The sequence below is a fragment of the Adiantum capillus-veneris genome, chromosome 20 (genome assembly GCF_014529385.1).
Source record: "Adiantum capillus-veneris isolate H3 chromosome 20, ASM1452938v2, whole genome shotgun sequence".
Taxonomy (NCBI): domain Eukaryota; kingdom Viridiplantae; phylum Streptophyta; class Polypodiopsida; order Polypodiales; family Pteridaceae; genus Adiantum; species Adiantum capillus-veneris.
Window position 1 is genome coordinate 2,361,728 of NC_140950.1, and position 19,106 is coordinate 2,380,833.

The following is a 19,106-nucleotide window of genomic DNA, read 5'->3' on the forward strand; positions in this document are numbered from 1 at the left end:
CGTTTGCCCTTTTACTTGACCATTTACATCAAAGCACCTTCAATTCAGGATAACAAGAAACTTAACCCTGCTTGTTTATTGTTGTATGATGTGCTGTTTGCCTCTGTTAAATTGAGAGCACCAAAGGTCTGATTACTGGAGAAAATGTGTGTGATTTTGAACGTTTCCTGGTCCGTTGTGACAAGTAGAGGTCCAGGGAAAAAACAATGTCAGTTGCTAGCTTGTACCATCATACATGTTTCTTCACAGATGCTGCTTTAACATTCATGCTCAACAGTAGAAATTGTAGCAGACAACCATGTAAGATGTTGAAATTCTTTTTACGTCTATGTAAGATGAAGGTGGTGAGGTGTGAAACCTTTCTCATTCGAGGACGCTTGCTGGAAGAATGTCGAACACAAGCTGCAGCAGCTGTGATCATTCGAAACATCTCCCTTGGCTCGAAGGCACCTCCCAGCAAAGGATCGGCTAGAAGATGCAGATCGTCTTCAGTGCTTATGAGAGTCAAAAGTGTACGTGCCTGTTTGATATGATCATGCCAACTCTCAAGAAGAGAGTAGAAGTAATTAGTGTTTTGAAAGTTAAAACACAGGGTACATACCCACTCAACAAGACTCTCTTCCATAGTTGGTCGTGCATTATCTATGGGCTTTCTTCCTGTTATGATTTCGAGGAGGAGGACACCAAATGAGTATACATCTGACTTTTCTGTGAGCTTGCCTGATGATGCATATTCAGGAGCCAGGTACCTGCAAGCACACTAATTATCAGTTTAATCAAGATCCAGCTAAATTCAGGTATCAACAAGCTGTGCTTACCCAAATGTTCCCACCACACGGGTGGTTATGTGTGATCTTGCTTCCGATGTTAACTTTGCTAGTCCAAAGTCAGAGACCTATTGGAGCAATCAAGGTACTGCATCACCTTTTAAGTTTGGGAATCGAAGCGCTTATCTTGACACTTCATAAACTTCAAAGTTTAAGTCATTTTGTAGTTTGTTTGTTTTTTTTCGATTGCACTAGGAAATTTCCTTTGTTATAGGACATAAGTATTTGTATGTCTCCTTAACTGCATGTCTTGTGTAAATGTTTGGGTCCTTATGGTTCAGAGGTTCAGATTTTTTGACTTTATGCTGTTAAATATAAGAGTGACATTCAACCTTTAAACGAGGCTTAGTTGACACCAGAAGTGGACCTTCATGTTCGAACTGTAGTGAGTTCATTTGTTTACATGTATGTGGAACTCAGAAGGCTCAAGAATTGTTAGCTTACCAAGGCGTTAAAGTCGTCGTCAAGAAGAATGTTGGAAGCTTTTATGTCACGATGGATGATTCGTGGTTGACCTGCAGTTTAGCAGAATATTGATATGAATGTGTGCCTTCAAGTCATACTTTTCAGTCAATAAAAGGTAAGATATACTTACAGTCTTCATGCAAGTATGCGAGACCTTGGGCAGCTCCAAGCGCTATCTTCAATCGTGTTGGCCAGTTCAGTATCTGTCGATTTTGACCTGGACAATAATAGACGTGGTAGAATTAGTTTTTTTGGGGGTCCTTAATTGTATAATAGTGAAGGCACAACCTGGCTCTCAGCTGCACAAAAGATTAAGGATCAAGGCTTACAATGTAAATGATATTCAAGAGTTTGATTTGGTACAAACTGATATACAAGTAGCCGCTGCTTTCCTGCTGTGCAGTAGCCCACGAGAGACGCAAGATGCTTGTGATGAACTCTACTAATAGTTTCCACTTCAGCTTGGAACTCTCTGTCCCCTTGTGACCCCCCAACTTTAAGCTGCTTGATAGCAACATGGAGTCCATTATGCAAGATGCCCTTGAAGACGCGTCCAAATCCACCCTCTCCTAAGAGATTGGCACTTGAGAAATTGTTGCATGCCAGAGTGAGCTCTTCAAGTGTAAACCAGCATGGACTGCCCGGGGATCCTATTGCTGCTTTTCGTGGTACGACAATCTGGTCATCAAGGGAATTGTGACGCTTGCGAGGCACATTGTGCATCACATCGTGTGTGCTTGAAAATTCAGTCAATGGTGGTGGATGTGGTAGCATCCTTATCAAATCTGAGCTGTTTTTTCTGCTCAAAGAATGTCCATGATGGTGAAAAGGCTTAGTTTTAGAGCCTGTAGCACATCAATCGAGAAAGATGTGATGCAAGTCCCTTGATCATTCAAGGCTTTATTGTCACAACTTAACCAACCCCCCCCCCCCCCCCCCCCCCAAAAAAAAAAAAAAAAAAAAAGAAAACTCCTGGGAGAAAAAGCATGAGAAGAAAGGGTTCAAGAGAGCAGTTACCTTTTACATAATCATCCTTGGAGTGCAATCGCTTCTTCCTACAATAAAAGATTGTCACAGAAGCCATGAAGGCCAACATCACCAATGCAGATATACAGATTCCTATGATGCCTGGGGTGGATAGCATAATGGAATTTTGTGTTTTAGTTGGGGACGAAGCTCTTCGTGGTACTGGGGGAAATTCTGGAGGAGATGGTAATGGTACAAAGGGAGGTGGCGGTGCAGAAATTTGAGTGTCAGGAAGAGCAGTTATAGAAGCTGCTGGAGAGATTGAGGTGATTGGACTACCTGGGTTTACAATTGGATTTGAAGGTGCGGACAAAGGGGGATGAGAGGTGGTGGTTGCTGATGGGGACTCTGCAGGGGTTGGTGGTATGTGTGGAAGTTGTGTTGGCAATGTTGGTTTGTGTCGTTCATGTGATGGCAATGGTGAAGACGTTGTCTGTGTTACTGAGGATGGTGGGCTTGCTAAAATGATCGGTGATGATAGGGGTGGTGACATGGTTGAATCTGATTGTTGTGCTTCTGCAGGTGATGGTGTGGGGGTGGGGAATGGTGCAAATGCGGGTACAGGAGTAGGCGTGAGTATTGGTGCAGGTGTGTGTGTCGGTGTAGGGGTAGGTGCTGGTGAAGGTGAAGGTGAAGGTGAAGGTGAAGGTGAAGGTGTCGGTACGTGTACTGGTGATGGCGTGGGTGCTGGTGTAGGTGAAGGCATCGGACTCATTTCGTCAGACCCGGAAGCGTTATTTGACGTGGGAGGAGAAGGTGAAAGAGAGGGAGTAGGGGCTAATGGTACATCTGCAGTGGTGATGTTTAAGCTTGATTGTTGTGGAGATTGATTGTGTGCCATGATGGTGCGTTAGAGGCCAAGGAGATTAGAGTGCTAGCTCTGGCGAAGGTTTTGCGGCGTTTGCAAGGAAGAGCAGGGTTGGGTTCTCTGCAGCTAGAGTCGGCTCTGACGATGACGACGTGGTGTCTGGATTAATTGAAGCAAACAAGCGGACCTTGGTGCAAGAAAACGAGCCTGGGGTGAAAGGCCCATGCAGACGTCGAAGAAGCTGGTGCCGCATTTACAGAGCTGCCCTGCTTGATGATGGTGGCGGCTTCGTCATGGCCGCGCTTGCACGCTGTGTCTTCACGCTTTTTTCGCCTTTCACCTGCTTAAGCCTACTCTTTTTGCGTGCTCTATTTTTGGTGCGTCTCTGGGTTTTGACCCACCTCTTCAATAGCTTGAGAACGTGGGTAGAGAGATTACAAAGACGTTAAGAAGTGATCGAAGGAGAGAATATTGCAATTGTGTGTTACCACCATCGACAAAATCGACAGTCCACCAGAGTGATCAACAAGAAGTGAAATTATGTAAAGCCCTATTTGGCAACAGAAACATTGCTACAAATGGGAGGGCAAAGCTTTGCAAAACACCTCTAGAGTAGAGTGCTACATCGGTACGACGAGAGAAAGAGGGAAGAAGAGAGAAGAAAGACGCAGACACTGAGTGCAATCTCCCCTCGTGCAAAAGTGACAATTTCTCTCTTACAATATTTATTTTATAGATTTCTTGAATGGTCAAAGTGAGTACAAACTGATCGGCATGTCATAAATGGTCAAAGCTCATAAAAGAGCACTTGAATAATAAAATGTACATAATATATATCCGTTCGCATAGGTCTAGATTGGTCAAGCCTTTTTCACTTGTCAACTGCAATAAATAGTAAAATATCAATTCTAATTACATACCTCTGTTGGAAAGCAAATATTCTCAGTTGCAAAGATAAGAATTTGCAAACTATATTGGTTAAAAACATCGATTAGTATTCTGTGTTAAGAACATCTCAAGAAAAAAAACGTTGTTTATGCTTGTCGTCGTCATTCATATACTACCTATTATAGTGTCCCATACTTTATACCTTGATAAATCAGGCTATCATCGGGCACACTCATCGTTGAATAAGTCAATTCTCATCAATGTCAATTGCAATTCCATAAATAGTCGTGACACGAAATCATTGTATATCAATTTCAAATTCAATATACAAATCCAAATCCAATCACTATTATTATAGAATCGGGTTAACAAAATCATACCAGTTACGACGGTGGCCAATCACTGTAGCATAATTTTGTGATTGGTGTTGCTTTAACCGACGAATCTATACTGATGAAATGCGTAAATTGGTGAATTTGCACTAAAGCTGCTTAAATCGACGGATTTGTATTTGGTGTGATTTATAGTGAATCAATATTTTGTTCGTATGCTCCCGGAATGAATGGTTCTGTACATACAATTGGTATTGCCAACGAATCTACACCATGATGAGTATTTCTGCCTAAATTGATGAATCTGTGTGCACGTGACCAATGGACTAGAGAAGGCATAAAAATAACATAACATTTATTATCTGTATGGTACTAAATTGGAGGCGATTGGAATGCTTAAGTATGTACCGAATATTGATGATCATTCTAAATGAAGCGAGCTCGCGAGTGGTAAAATAGTTTCATGACAAATCATCCCGGACTATGTTTCTTAATGTAAGTACAAGGAATGACTTTAAAAATAACAGATCTTGCAGCTTAGAATAGAACGTAAACAAGTAAAACCGTCTTCTACAAAAAAACATGTTTGACGACAAATGATTGTGCTAGAGGGGTATTATCAAAATGCATTAAGAAATACCGCGAGAATCTTTGATGTGATAACATTGCACTTAGCTTTATCTGCAATAATAATTATAAAAAAGAAAGCAATAAAAATGATGTCTTATCAATTTTAAGACTCATTGAAGTACAACTAAATGCATTAGCAGTCTATAAGTTTGTAATGAGAGTTGTCTACAACGTAGGGGTGATAATTAGTAGAGAAGTGTTGTGTGATAACAATATGTAGGCCATCTGATTGATCTAAAGTAATCATGGTGGTTTTATTTAAACAATTGTTATCTCCTCCTAGTGCATAACCTTAGATTCATAATGATTAACCTTAGTCATAGATAGGGAAGGGTTATACATACACAAAAAATAAAACTAAAAAAATGAGGCAACAATACGATCTTAGTATTCATATAATGCTAAATTCAATTATAGTCGCAAAGGTAACAAAGTGCTATCCCAATTTCATTACATCATTACTTATGGTATAATCGTCAGTGAGATGCCGCTTTAAGGGTGATACAAATTGTGTCAATGAGCTCTATGAAGCTAATCGTGAAGATTTTAGAGAGAGAGAGAGAGAGAGAGAGAGAGAGAGAGAGAGAGAGAGAGAGAGAGAGAGAGAGAATGTATAATATCTATCCTTGAGTTTTATGTTAACATGTAGACTCGTGCAGTTTGGTGAGGGCTACATGGCTGGAACACTAAACTAGAAGGGGGTTGGGAAATAAAGAATTTTAAAAGAGAGAAATGGCAAAAAAATATTTAATAAAATTTGAGAAAGCACTAAATGCATAAACCTAGTGGTAAGTTTGGATTGAAATGCAAGTCACAAGTGAAGGAAAATAAAAGAAAAGCATTTCTTGAGACTGCAACAAAAATTTATAAAGACTTTGAGGACACCGCCTTGGGTGGGTGCCACGTAGAGTGGTTGGATGCGAGAGTCGACAACCGTTGCAAGGCCTCGATTGCAATAGTTTTTACATGTTGTCATAGGTCCAATCAAGAAGTTTTGCAGCCATGATTGTTGTTGTCATTTTTTGCAAACCAAGATGTAGGCAACGACTACTATATGTGCCATACGGCACTTTATATTGCCTCCCAAGGTCTTTGCTCTATAGCTCCCTACTATTGCCAATTGTGTCGGTGTACCAAGGTAATATACTCCTAGTCAATTGCAAGGCCTCGGTTGCAACAATTTTTACATGTTGCCATAGGTCCAATCAAGAAGTTTTGCTGCCATGATTGTTGTTGCCATTTTCTACAAACCAAGCTGCAGACAATGACTACTATATGTGCCATACGGCACTTTATATTGCCTCCCAAGGTCTTTGCTCTATAGCTCCCTACTGGTGCCAATTGTGTCGGTGTGCCAAGGTAATATACTCCTAGTCAGTGTGTACCACAGAAGGAGTTGGCATGCTGAACGAGAGCTAGTACTTGACCTTGTAGTAGGTGCATCTTGCAATGGGTGAGAGGGATTGACGGCCAGCGAGAGTACTATGAGAGAGTAAGTGGTAGTTGCATGGCGAGTTGATGAATTTCTGGCCGCTCAACGCGTTGGTTGGTGGATGAGGAGTGGCAGGAAGGAGGGTGGGTGGTGGCTTTTTATCCGAGTTGTTGTGGTAGGTGAGAATCAATGAATAGGGGGAAAAGTAGGGAGTGGGCTGCATGGATTTTCCTTCCATTGCGGTCATGACGGCCACAACCGTCGGTTGTGCTACCGGTGTTCGTTGTCCACTCACACTCCTCCTTTGCTATTGTTCATCCGAGAATGTGAATAAACGACTGAGATGCTCGGTGATGTTGTCGTCATTTTCAGCTACTGTACGATAGTCAAGGAGTTGCCAACCCTCGTAGCTAAACTACCAACGTGCCGGTGTCAAGCCATAGCAGGTGTCAGTGGTGGAGTGCATCGTTGAGCAAAGGTGGCGACTAGGGTGTGAGTGATGATGATGATGATCTCCAGTGGTTTCCACTTATGGTTTTTTTTTTACTATGATTATTTAACTTAAATTTTTTGAATAATTCAATGTGTATGTATTGGGGTGGTTTCCCATTATCAACAATGAGTATTTTACTACTACTACTAGTGTTGATTCCCACTAAGGCATTGTGAACGTTACAATACTAAATTGATAATTTCTTGTGCAAAACATCTTTATTATTTCCTTTCCTTCTATTAAATTTACTATACATATATGGTGCTCTCATATGTCTCCTTCGAGAAACTTGCCTCACCTGCTAAGAGTCTAGCTTACTATAAGTAGCTTCCTGATAACACTATTAGCATTGAATGTGTCTTTAAGACTAACATGCAAGATCTCTAAACACTCAAGGAGTTTTAACTACATGTACATATTTGACCCACTAATTCTATGCCTAATATCCTTTTGTGTCAAGATGTCCAATTAAAGCTTGATTAGCAAATATTATCGATAATTTAAAAAAAAACATTAAGTAATATCTTAAGCTGAACATTACAAATTTAGATCATAATTTACACTTATCTCTGTATATACATTTCTCCATCACGTGTATGTTGAGAGGAGCGTCTCCAAAGCTCTGATACCACTGCTATAAAATGGAGAGCAGAGAGCTCTGCAAAACACTCCTAGACCGGATTGCTATGTTGGTACGACGAGAGAAGAGGGAAGAGGAGAGAAGAAAGACACACACACACACTGGGTGCAATCTCCCCTTGTGCAAGAGTGGCCATTTCCCTCTTGCACGTATTTACTCTATAGATTTTTTGAATGGTCAAAGTGAGTACAAACTGGTCGGTCGGTTATAAATGATCAAAACTAAAAAAAGAGCACTTGAATAATAAAATGTACATAATTTATATATGTTCGCATAGGCTTGGATCGGTCAAGCCTTTTCTATCTATCAACTGCAATAAATAGTAAAATATCAATCCCATTACAAACATTCCTTCGGACATGCAACGGTGATACACTACCAAAAGAAAAGATTTTTGCATGAGGAATAGTATATACTTTCTTGGTATCTTACCACCCATGCAAAGAAGTATTATCGTGGTCCATTATTGAGGTGAGGTGATGGGAACAATTGGTCTCAGAGGTTGCAACTTATTGCAAGGAGGGATTTCCTGGTTGTTTTCAGCAAAAACATCAGTCTTGCAGATGTGGAGGAATGGGTTGGTAGGGGTAAGAAGGTCAATAATGGCTTGTCACATTGGCCCATGACAAACTATACCATCGTCATCCACCACACCATGCACGTGATTCCATAAGACATATGCATAGGTATATGTGTATGTATATGGACTAAGTGACCTCTTTAGGAGAGTTGTATTCAAAGGTTTAGGTTAAATGTGCAATCTGAGTACTATGGATCATTTTGAATGAGATCGTGGGACTAAATGGGTCAAATAAGGTCAAAAGGCATGCTACGATCATTTGCAAGTAAGAAGCAATCTACTTAGAAAGACTATTTACATATCAAAATTTGTTTATAATAGAGCCGAGCATGTGATTGCAAGGTTTTGTCTATATATGCTCATTGCTTTTGACCGGAGTCGTCTGTTATGAATGGCTTATCATAAAAAATCTTCAATACATCGATGTGGGTGATGGTGAAGGTTGCAAGAATGTTTAGCAATTGTGAGCACATGACAAATAGACACAAGTAAATGAGCACATGAGAAATAGAGACAAGTAAATGCGGAGAAAGATGATGAAGTTTTCTTATGAATTCTAGAGCATACAAAAAGTATGAAGGCGGCAAGTGCTGCTAAGCTGTCTCCATGATTTTGTGGACCTTTAAAATACTTGTAGAAGCTAGGTATTTTGTCATGCTCTTCTGCGCAATGTTTCATGTAAGGAAGTGGCTAGGTCTTGATGGTAATTTTGTCGATTGAGGAATGGTAATGGAGCTCATTGAATCCCCTATCATACCCAATGGGCAAGAGAAGGCTATGGATTCCCATAATTTACATAAGTGGCATCGTGCTCACCGCCAAGCATTGGGCGAGAGGAAAGGACTTGGAGAAGGTGCCACTTAAAAATACATGAGTCTTCTCAACAAGCGATATAATATCCATTTTTGTTTTGAAGGACAAAAACTTTCCCCTTATGGGCGAGGAATGTGAGGACAAGGGTCCTTTGAGGTAAAGGACATCATAAACAAAAATCTTAGCACTTATATAATTGACGACCATTGTGGATGGTTGGAAGTAGATTATGGTCTTAACCTCTCTTTCACTCCACTTAAGACCGTAATCTTTCTCCAAACGGCTAGGTGGATATTTGTTTCTATATATGGTTTCCTTTTTTGGTCTTGATCATGATGTCGTTGGCCTCACATTTTCCCCCCTTGTTAAATAATTATCATCTTTGAAAACAAAAGTGGGATGTGTGTTCTTCAGAACACTAATATTTTGTGAAGTGGCATCTTCATCAGGTATGACTTTCCACTTTTGACAAGCGGTTGGTGCTAAACATGATGCCAGATACGTGAATCGTGAGAATCCATAATCTTCATGAGATCTTGTCTTTAGATTTTGCTCTAGAATCCCTAAAATGAGTTCATCACCTCTCGTATTCATTTTGTCTTTGTTCTCATTTATATGTGTCTTCTAATAGCATTGTGGTTGTGCATTTCTGGGGATGGCCTTCCAACATTTGCATATGAAATTGGATAATAACTTCCACCTATTGAATTTTTAAAATTTTGGTGGCTTACCATACGTAAACATAAGTGTATTAAACTTTACATATAATCATATGCTTTATTGTAAGAAAAATCTAATATAAGTAGATAGTCTTCCCAATCAGAATCCTTCTTGCGACCACTTAAATTTACCATTATTTTTAACAAAGCTTGATTGACATGTGAATATTTTTCAATCATAAGGAGTATGTAAATATTTCCACATAGGCACTACTATAGTTTTTGAAGAGGAATGTGTAACAAAGAGTAATGATTCCATGTGTACCAAATGTGTACAATGTCGCAAAAAGAATGTTTCCATGTCTTTCAAATGTTCTCTCTCTCAACTCCATTCCTTACTCTTTGGTACATTTCTCTTCAAAGATTTACGTGTCCATGCCCATGCCCATGCCCATGCCCATAAGGGAGTATTCGGAGGGTTGTCTAAATATCCTAACTATTTTGCATTGTTCTTTGCAAACATAGGCTATTCTTTGGGCTTGGGTTATGCATGCCATTCAAGTGATAATGTAGAGTACCTCATCAAGGGGATACTTGAAAGTCTAGAGGTGATTTTTTACGAATGAAATTGTTCTTCAAAAGCACTTTCAATCATCTCGAAGGTTTTCAGGGGTTTCTTGGCCACTTGACCCAATTGCAATTTTTTGCACGATTCAAGAATATGGATGGTAATGTACCCAAATTTTTTCAATAAGAAGTATTTCATTGCAAAAGTGTTTAAGGTTCGAATTTTGTTAAGACATAAAGCGTTCCAACGGAATGATCGGATTGAAAATCGGACTCTTGAACTATTGATTATGGTCTTTATTCTCTTGAAAACAATAGGTTAATGGAAAACATAAGCCTCAAGACTGTATCTAAAGATAAGAGTTGACCTTTTAGGAAAGAGAGAGCAATTTAGAAAAAAAGTAATTTTAGAAAAGGAGTAGGAGTACTTTTAGGAAAGAAAGAGTCTTTTTAGAAAATAGAGAGGAGTTTAGTTTAAAACTCTTTTCTTGGAAGCCAAGCTTCTTCTTAGAGACTCGAAATCGCGCATTGGAATCCGTGGCCGTTGTATTTTTTATTTTTTTATAATAAATAGCCGCGAACGTGCGCGAACTTATCTCTCTTTGCTTTCCTCTATTCTTAGCTTGTGATTTTGACCTTGAGAGTTTATATAAAGACCTCTCCCTTCACTTTGAAGACATACACACACACAAGTTTCAGAAGGCAGAAGCTCTCTTGCCATCACGTCGGAATTACCCTCTCTCCCTTAATCTCTCATGCTCAATCCATCTCCATCTTCAACTTCTTCTCTATCGTCGGCGTGATGTCCCTCAAATTCCTGAGTTCTCTTTCTCTCTTTCCTTCTTCTCTTTCGCTTACGCTAGCCTCGAAGCGAGTGACTCAAAGTTCGAAGGATTCTCATGTCGTTCCACCTCCAAGGAAGGTGCAAATGAAGGTATCATCTACTCTAATCATAACTTAAGCGAAGGTATCGATTCCAAAAGAAGGTGAAAACGTCCAATATCAAATACGAGAGGTAATTGAACATGCTGCAAATCCAATAAGAGAAATTTATAATTCTGCATTGCTATTCATGTTGACTAGAGAAGCTAAGCATGGGGATTTTTTTAAATCGTCCAAGAAACGTGATTCTATTATAAGCTAAGCATAGGGATTTTTTTAAAACCGTCCAAGAAACGTGATTCTATCATAAGAAACAAACATATGTTTTCATGGATTATAGTGAAAGAACTGTTTGATAAATTATCGCCGTTTGTTACATTGTTATTGTTTGATAAGTTGTTATTGGGTTGATATGAAGAGTTGGTTTTTCATTTTTGAAGAATCATTTAAAGAGCAGAATTGTTGAAAGATTATCTTTTGTTTCTCGTGGGTAGCGAGATGATTCCGCGGTTAGATGAGATTATCGGCTTTCTTTTATTCATCGCAGTTAGCGAGATGTCTGGCGGTTAGAAATATTTTTTGCGGTTAGCGAGATGAGAAGGTTGCGCAATTCGCAGCTAGCGAATAAATCCTTTATAAAAGCTCTGTTGGTTAAACAGAGAAAGTTCGCGGGTAGGGACAAACTCATAAGGAATTGAAAAGGTTCTTTTTGTTCAAATATAGGACTGTCTTTATTAGGTCTTGTTTGAATTGTTTTGGTATTGTTTGAAGGGTTGTATGAAAGAACATGTGTTTGGAATCAATTAAGGAACACTGTTTGTATATGTAAAATAGTGTGGTAGTAATTAGAAAACAAGCTAAAAAGTGTGAGTATGGGTGGAAAGTGGGGTTGGTTTAGGTTGCTAGTCAAAGATGGGTGGTCTCGATTAGTCGAGAAACTCTCCACTCCCTCTTATTAAGAGAAGCAAAATTAGAAACTCATTGTGCCAAGAGTTGAGAAGTCCTAAATATACGTGCCCTTGAAAGCTATGGACTCGATTAGTCGGGTGCTTTTCACAAGATTATAATTAGTTTACACTATGTCTCATATCATATTCAAGGTTTATGAATAGCGGTCGTGCTTCTTAAACGTGAAAAAAAGGCGTCATTTATGGATTCTAAATATGTCAATGGAATTTCATCTTTATGTTATAGAAAATAGTTACAATTTTAATCGTTGATTTATCGACCTGGCCTGTGACGTATGACCCTTACAACCACGATCACTATGGATATAGGACTTCCTCTCTTTTGTTGGTCGTATCTCTGTTTCTTGGGAACGGAGTAGGGTGTTTTCAACGAAACTTGAGAATAAGGAAATGCCATCTATCAAGTCGTCCCAATCTTCCAGTAACTTGGGATCACCAATAGTTACAATGTTGCTTAGCAAACCATAAAGCTTGTAAACATGCTTCATGAATAGCCTTTGTCAATTTGTGATGGTAATGCATAAAGCTTGAAATATTTATAAAATTGGTAGAGCTTTATGTTCACCTTTCAAATACTTTCACTCTTACATATAGGCTTTCATGTGTTCAAGGATTTTCAATTGTGGCTTGGCCACCTTTCACCCTCCTGATAGGGATTCTAGGAATATATAGGGTTTGTGCCAAGCATTTGTTCATTTCCTCTTTCCTTGCTATGTATGGGTTTTTGGTGGTTGTCATAGAATCTAATATCCAACTTACCTAAATGATTTTCTTATATTAAACTGATCATCTAATGTGGGAGAATAAACGAAAACAAGAGATAGAAGTGAAACATGTGCTTTGAAACCTATCTCAGCAAGGGACCAAAAGGAGAGACGTGTTTGCATCTCAATACAGGTCCAAAAGGAGATGGTCTACCAAAGAGCAATGTGCAATAAGTGCTTCTATACTTATCTCAACAGGGGACCAAGAGCAGAGATGGTTACATCTCAATACGGGTCCAAAAGAAGGTAGTCTATCAAAGAGCAACGTGCATCTTATGGAGCTTCAAAGACCTTAGGGTTAGCTTCATTAAAGACCTTCAATAGTTAGTGTTAAAAGTCCTTTGACCTTAGGCAAGCTAGGATAGAGCTTGAGGTGGGAACCCGACCTAAGCTTGAGGTGCTTGTCGTGCTTGATGGCTAAGGTGCTTGAGGTGCTTGTCATGCTTGATGACTAAGGTACTTGAGGTGCTTGTCATACATAATGAGCAGGGTGCTTGAGAAGCTTCCCCTACATGGGGATAAGGTGCTTGAGTCAAAAAGAGACCTACAAACTTAATGAGGAAGATGCTTGAGAAGCTTCCCGTGCATTGGGGGGATAAGGTGCTTGAGTGAAAAAGAGACCCTACAAACTTAATGAGAAAGGTGCTTGAGAAGCTTCTTATGCATGAAAGTCCCAAAGTTAGGGGAATCTTTGACTGAACCTTCCACTCACCCAAAGGGTACCCCCTTTCTCAAAGGGCACATGGGACACATGTCAGACTCTCTGTATGCTTAACCACATGGTGTGCTTGAATGCTATTGGTTGGGCTAAAGAGGGGTCCAATGAGCTTTTAGTTCCATCCAAAAATATCTAGGTATTTTCAAGCTCTCTCTCTCTAAGGGGTAAGGAGGATACTTGTCCAAAGACTACCCATGTACTTGAATGCATGCTGCATGTGTTTGGCTAGGGGGGAGAGGGTTCCAATGAGCTTGAAACATGTGTAAAAGCTACAACTCACCCCAAGAAATCAAGGGGGGTGCTGGGGGGATATACACCACACACACACTCATTTTGTGGATTCATTCTCACTTGGTGAAAGTTGAGGAATTCCACCTCTTTCTCCAAGCTTGTGAGAAGTGAGAGCCTACACCAACACTCTTGGCTATAGAATGCAAATCCAACCAAGAGCCATGCTTCAATGCTTAAGCTTGCCATCTTCTCCATCTTCATTCCTATGTTATTATGTATGCTAGCAAGAAGAGTGATGCTAAGTGAGGAACTATTTCTTTCTCCTATGGAATGTTTCTTCTTCCTCTTCCCTACCCTCATTCCCCGCTAGCTCTCTCCACCTTCAAAGGTGTTTGAGGCCTTGGGACTGAGGCTTGGGATAGTTAATGCTTTCTACAAAGTTTATGTTATGTTTGTGATGCATGAAGCTTTCCATCTTCATTGTATCACCTAGGTCACAAGGAACACAAAGATTATATTGTACCAAGTCTCTCTTTATGGGAGAAACTATAATACAAATGCCTATTGGAGGGGGAACCGGCTCCATATGAATTCGGTCCTCAACTATTATCATGTTCTCTAAACTCTCTCTCTCTCTCTCTTGCAAAAGTATTGTTCATGCCAAGTTAACTAAGTACGATGTTTATGTTTCTACCATCAAATAAGTTCACCCGTTATGCTCACAAAGTAATCTCACAAAAGTGATTTATCTAATTTCCTAATTTCGCTACTCTCAAAGTTCATACATTATTTCTATTACATTGATATCAGAGCATTTGGTTTCTCTTTTCTTACTTAAGACGAGAGGTCCTTAAGTAGCCTATTAATGGTTGATTTTGCCGATTATATTAGGGTAAGTGTGACTCGGATGTATTATCGATTTTGTTGAGCTTACTATGTGGGATATGGTGCACACCTCGAGATTTACATCTCAAGGTTACTATCTTTCAAAAGATAGACTTTGCTGAGCAAAAGCAACAATTCTGTGCGGGATTACCCAAAGAGGTGGCCGAGTATGTCAACTCTCAACGGCCTGGTTCTATCAACAAAGTAATCCACCACACCATAATTGCTTTGCACATCAATTTCCAACAAGGGGCTAGACGAAATGTCAAGCCCATGGAAAATAAAGACAAAAGTAATGCAAAGGGGAAAACCAATGCCTAAAATTCTTACCAAGGCTATTCCAACAACAACAATCGGTCCAAGGAGAAGGGAGTCTACAAAGGTAAATATAAACTCTCTCCTAAAGAGCTAGAAGCTTTTCGTAAGGACCACAAATGTTTTAAGTGTGGGGAGCAAGGCCATGGTAATTGTCCTTGCCCCAAGAGAATTGCCCGCAATGAGACTCCTAGAGGCTCTATGTTTGAAGCTCCAAAAGAGGATGCTCATTGCCAAGGATTTCTCCTTTCCTATGCTCGGGGAAAGATGCAAGAGCATGATGCCTTTATTTTGTTTGACCCTGGTTCAACTCACAACTTCATATCCACGGATTTGACCACCAAGCTAGGCATCCAAGTCCACGAGATGGGAGATGCATTGAAAGCCAATGGAGCTATCAAGAGACAAGACGTCTCAGTTACTTCCTTAATTGGAAAATTAAGGCTTCATGTCCAAAGCTATTGGACAAAAATGATTTCTTCATCTCTCCTCTCAAACATGAGAATGTTATCGTTGGGGCACCATGGTTTAACCGCATGGCTTCCAACATGAGTTTCCTTGAAAGGAGAATCTACTTCACCTATAGGGAAAAGAGCATGTACATAGACGCTAATGAGTCCGGGAACACGATATCCTTGCAATAATGGGAATCAAGAGGAATTAGAGTTGTCTAATTTCCTAAATGGATCCCAAGATGATTTCATTGATGACATCCCTAGTGAGCTACCTTTAAAATGAGAGATGATGACCATGCAGTTGAGCTCCTACCAGGAAGCCCAGTGCCTAACAAGCCTCCTTATCGAGTTTCACAAGCTCACCAAGAGGAGATCATGAGGCAAGTGCATGAATTGGTGGAAAAAGGGATGGTGAGGTCTAGCTCCTCTCCATTTTGTTCACCATTTCTTTTAGTGCAAAAGAAAAACGACACATATCACATGTGTATCGACTATAGAGCACTAAATAAGATCACTGTCAGAAATAAATTTTCCGTGCCGCCGGTAGAGGATGTATTTGATACTTTACAAGTTTTGGCTTGACAAATGCTCCAGACGCATTCAAACTCATAATGGACAAAAATCTTCAGGCCATTCAAATTCTCTTGAGGAGTACAAGTGACACCTCTAGGTAATCTTTCAAGTTGTGAGAGAGAATAAGATTTTCATTAATCAAAAGACAAGTGAATTTTTCCTACAATAGATTCAATATTTAGGTCACATTATCTCTAAAGATGACACCCGTATGGATCCAACAAAGTTAGAGATAATAAAAGGATGGCCTAATCCAAGGAATCTATAGAAGGTAGAAAGCTTTATAGGTATGTGTGCATATTATAGATGCTTCATTAAAAAATTCTCGCTAATAGCAAGCCCATTACATGACTTAACAAATAAGAACGTTAAGTATTCATGGACTATAAAAGTGCAAGAAGCTTCTGAAGAAGTTTAAGGAGAATCTTATCTCTAAACGTGTGCTCACACTACTAGATCTCTCAAAGCCATTTGAGGTGCAATGTGATACTTGTGGTAATTGCCTTGGAGCTATTTTGCTTCAAGAAGGGCATGCCATAGCATATGAGGGTCAAAGACTCAACTTCGACAAGTGAGTATTGGGCAAATACGAAAGAGAGCTACTAGCTATTCTATATGCCCTAAACACGTGGAAACACTATCTCTTGGGGACTCCATTCATCCTACGAATGGATCACAAAGCCTCAAGAACTTCATGACGCAAACTAAGCTCTTCGACAAACAAATGAGGTGGGCAAATTTTCTTTGTAATTTAAATTTCATATTGCTCACATTGTTGGCAAGCACAATCAAGTGGTCGATGCACTTTCACAACGACCAAGGGTAAATGTGGTGTCTATAGTAACTCACAATGATCTATATTTTATGATAGATGAGTATGCTATTGACTGAGACTTTAAGTTGTAATTATGGCCTTTGCATTAGGGAATAAAAAAAGAACCATTCACCTTGAAAGATGGTTATCTTCCAAACGGCAAATAGGCTATGTGTTAATCACCTATACAATAAGAAAGTCATGTATGAATCCCATACTTCTCCTTATGCGGGGCCAAGAGGGATTCCATAGTCTATTCTTCGAAGAGTAGAAATGTATTTCTGTTGGTCTATCATGAAAAGTAAACATACAAGAGTATGTTTCAAAATGCGTGGTCTACCAAGAGTTGAAATTTGATCGAGGGAAGCAACTTGGATTGTTTCAGTCGGTAGGCTTAACAAGAAAACACACTCTATGCCTGTCAAATGGCAACCCTCTTCATATCTCAAATTTTGAAGCATCATGGCCTTCCAACATCCATAGTGTCGGACAAAGATCATAGAATGATCAGTAATTTCTAGAAGGGTCTCTTTTGGAATCTAGGAAGTAAATTAAATTTCTCTTTCGGCCTATCATCCACAAATGGATGACCAAAGTGAAATAACTAATCTAACGATTCTTGAATTTACTAAAAGCCTATGTCATGGAAGTAGATCAACGTTCTCAATGATACAAGTACCTACCTCTTATAGAGTATGCATACAATGACATTTTACATACTTCTATAGGAAAGCACCTTTTGAGGTTAAAGAGGGAAGATCCAAAAGTCCCTTACTACTTAAAGTACATGGGAACATCTTCGCCTGCTGATGAATATAGCCGAGACTCACAAGAATCTTTTCCAAAGATTAAAGAGGTTATATCCATCTCAAAGCAAAGGCAAAAAGGGTTACTGCTAATAAGCATAGAAGAGCCTTAGCTTTTACAAAAAATGATTGGATCTTGCTAAAGTTTCTCAAGGCTCATTTAAGGCATACTACGAGCAAGAGTCCTTTGCGCCACGAAGAGTATTATGCTAAACTAGCAAAAAGATACTATGGTCCTTTTTAAATTCTTAAGCCAATCAATGAGATGGCTTATCAATTAAAGTTTCCCAACCATTGGCTCATACACAATGCTTTCCATGAGAGCCTACGTAAGCCCTTACAAAGGAGCGCCATAAAAAGAAGCAATAGTTGCAGACCCTCCAAAAATGGAAGATCAAGAAGAAGTACTTCAATATGAGTCCATTCTATGATATGAAGACAAGGTATTAAGAAACGGTAAGATTATCTGATATCTTATTAAGTTAAAGAATTATCCTTTTAAAGATGCTAAATGGATACAAGGAACCTAGCTTAAGGATAATATAAACCTTGTCAATGCTTACAATGATGCACTAGAGTAAGCATATGAAAATGCATTTTAAATGAAATTTTTTTTTTTGTCTTATAAGACTAGTTCTTTTTTTATTGTGCACAAATTTAAGAAATATGCATGCTCAGGATCATGTTTGTGGTGACGACGTCTCACAAACACCCAATAGGACTTGTCACTTTACTTTGGAAGTATGATATGGACTAAAAAGCAGACATGCTTGCGACAGCTACGTCTCCCAAGCACCAAATGGATTAGTCATCCATCTTGGAATGATGTCGAAGGGTAAAAAGGGTTCCTCTATCTGGTAAGTAACATGGACTAATGACTAGGCTTTATCTTCTCTACCTCATAGTTGAGGACGACTATGATTTCCAGAGAGAGGTAATGTCATAAAATCTAATATCTAGCTTATCTAAATGATTTTCTCATATTAAACTGATCATTTACTGTGGGAGAATAAATGGGAATAAGAGTTAGAATTGAGACATGTGCTTCTAAAACTATCTCAGCAGGGGACCAAAAGGAGAGATGGTTGCATCTCAATACGGGTCCAAAAGGAGATGGTCTACCAAAGAGCAATGTGCAATAAGTGCTTCTAAACTTATCTCAACAGGTGACCAAGAGGAGAGATGGTTACATTTCAATACGGGTCCAAAAGAAGGTAGTATATCAAAGAGCAACGTGCATCTGAATGGAGCTTCAAAGACCTTAGGGTTAGCTTCATTAAAGACCTCCAATAGTTAGCGTTAAAATTCATTTGACCTTACGCCAGCTAGGACTGAGCTTGAGGTGGGAACCCGACCTAAGCTTGAGGTGCTTGTCGTGCTTGATGACTAAGGTGCTTGTCATGCTTGATGACTAAGGTACTTGAGGTGCTTGTCATACTTAATGAGGAAGGTGCTTGAGAAGCTTCCCATGCATGGGAGATATGGTGCTTGAGACAAAAAGAGTAACGAGGAAGGTGCTCGAGAAGCTTCCCATG

At 39.5% G+C, this 19,106-nt stretch overlaps 1 protein-coding gene across 5 annotated transcripts in view; it reads right to left on the reverse strand.

The window, feature by feature from the left end:
* The window catches only part of LOC147431994 (proline-rich receptor-like protein kinase PERK1), a 41,890-nt gene extending 37,918 nt beyond the window's left edge, over window positions 1-3,972 (reverse strand). The window contains exons 1-7 of one of the 5 annotated variants that reach the window (XM_086491814.1): window positions 2,310-3,937; window positions 1,622-2,137; window positions 1,423-1,509; window positions 1,272-1,342; window positions 819-895; window positions 602-749; window positions 359-520 (exon numbers count right to left, since the gene is read on the reverse strand). In XM_086491814.1, coding sequence (XP_086347940.1) covers window positions 359-520; window positions 602-749; window positions 819-895; window positions 1,272-1,342; window positions 1,423-1,509; window positions 1,622-2,137; window positions 2,310-3,159 — 1,911 coding nt within the window. In that variant the 5' untranslated portion in view covers window positions 3,160-3,937. Of the gene's footprint in view, window positions 1-358; window positions 750-818; window positions 896-1,271; window positions 1,343-1,422; window positions 1,510-1,621; window positions 2,138-2,309 lie in introns of all 5 variants that reach the window. The other 4 variants (XM_086491818.1, XM_086491813.1, XM_086491816.1 and 1 more) reach the window with 4 other exon arrangements.
* Between the last annotated feature and the right edge of the window lie 15,134 nt (window positions 3,973-19,106).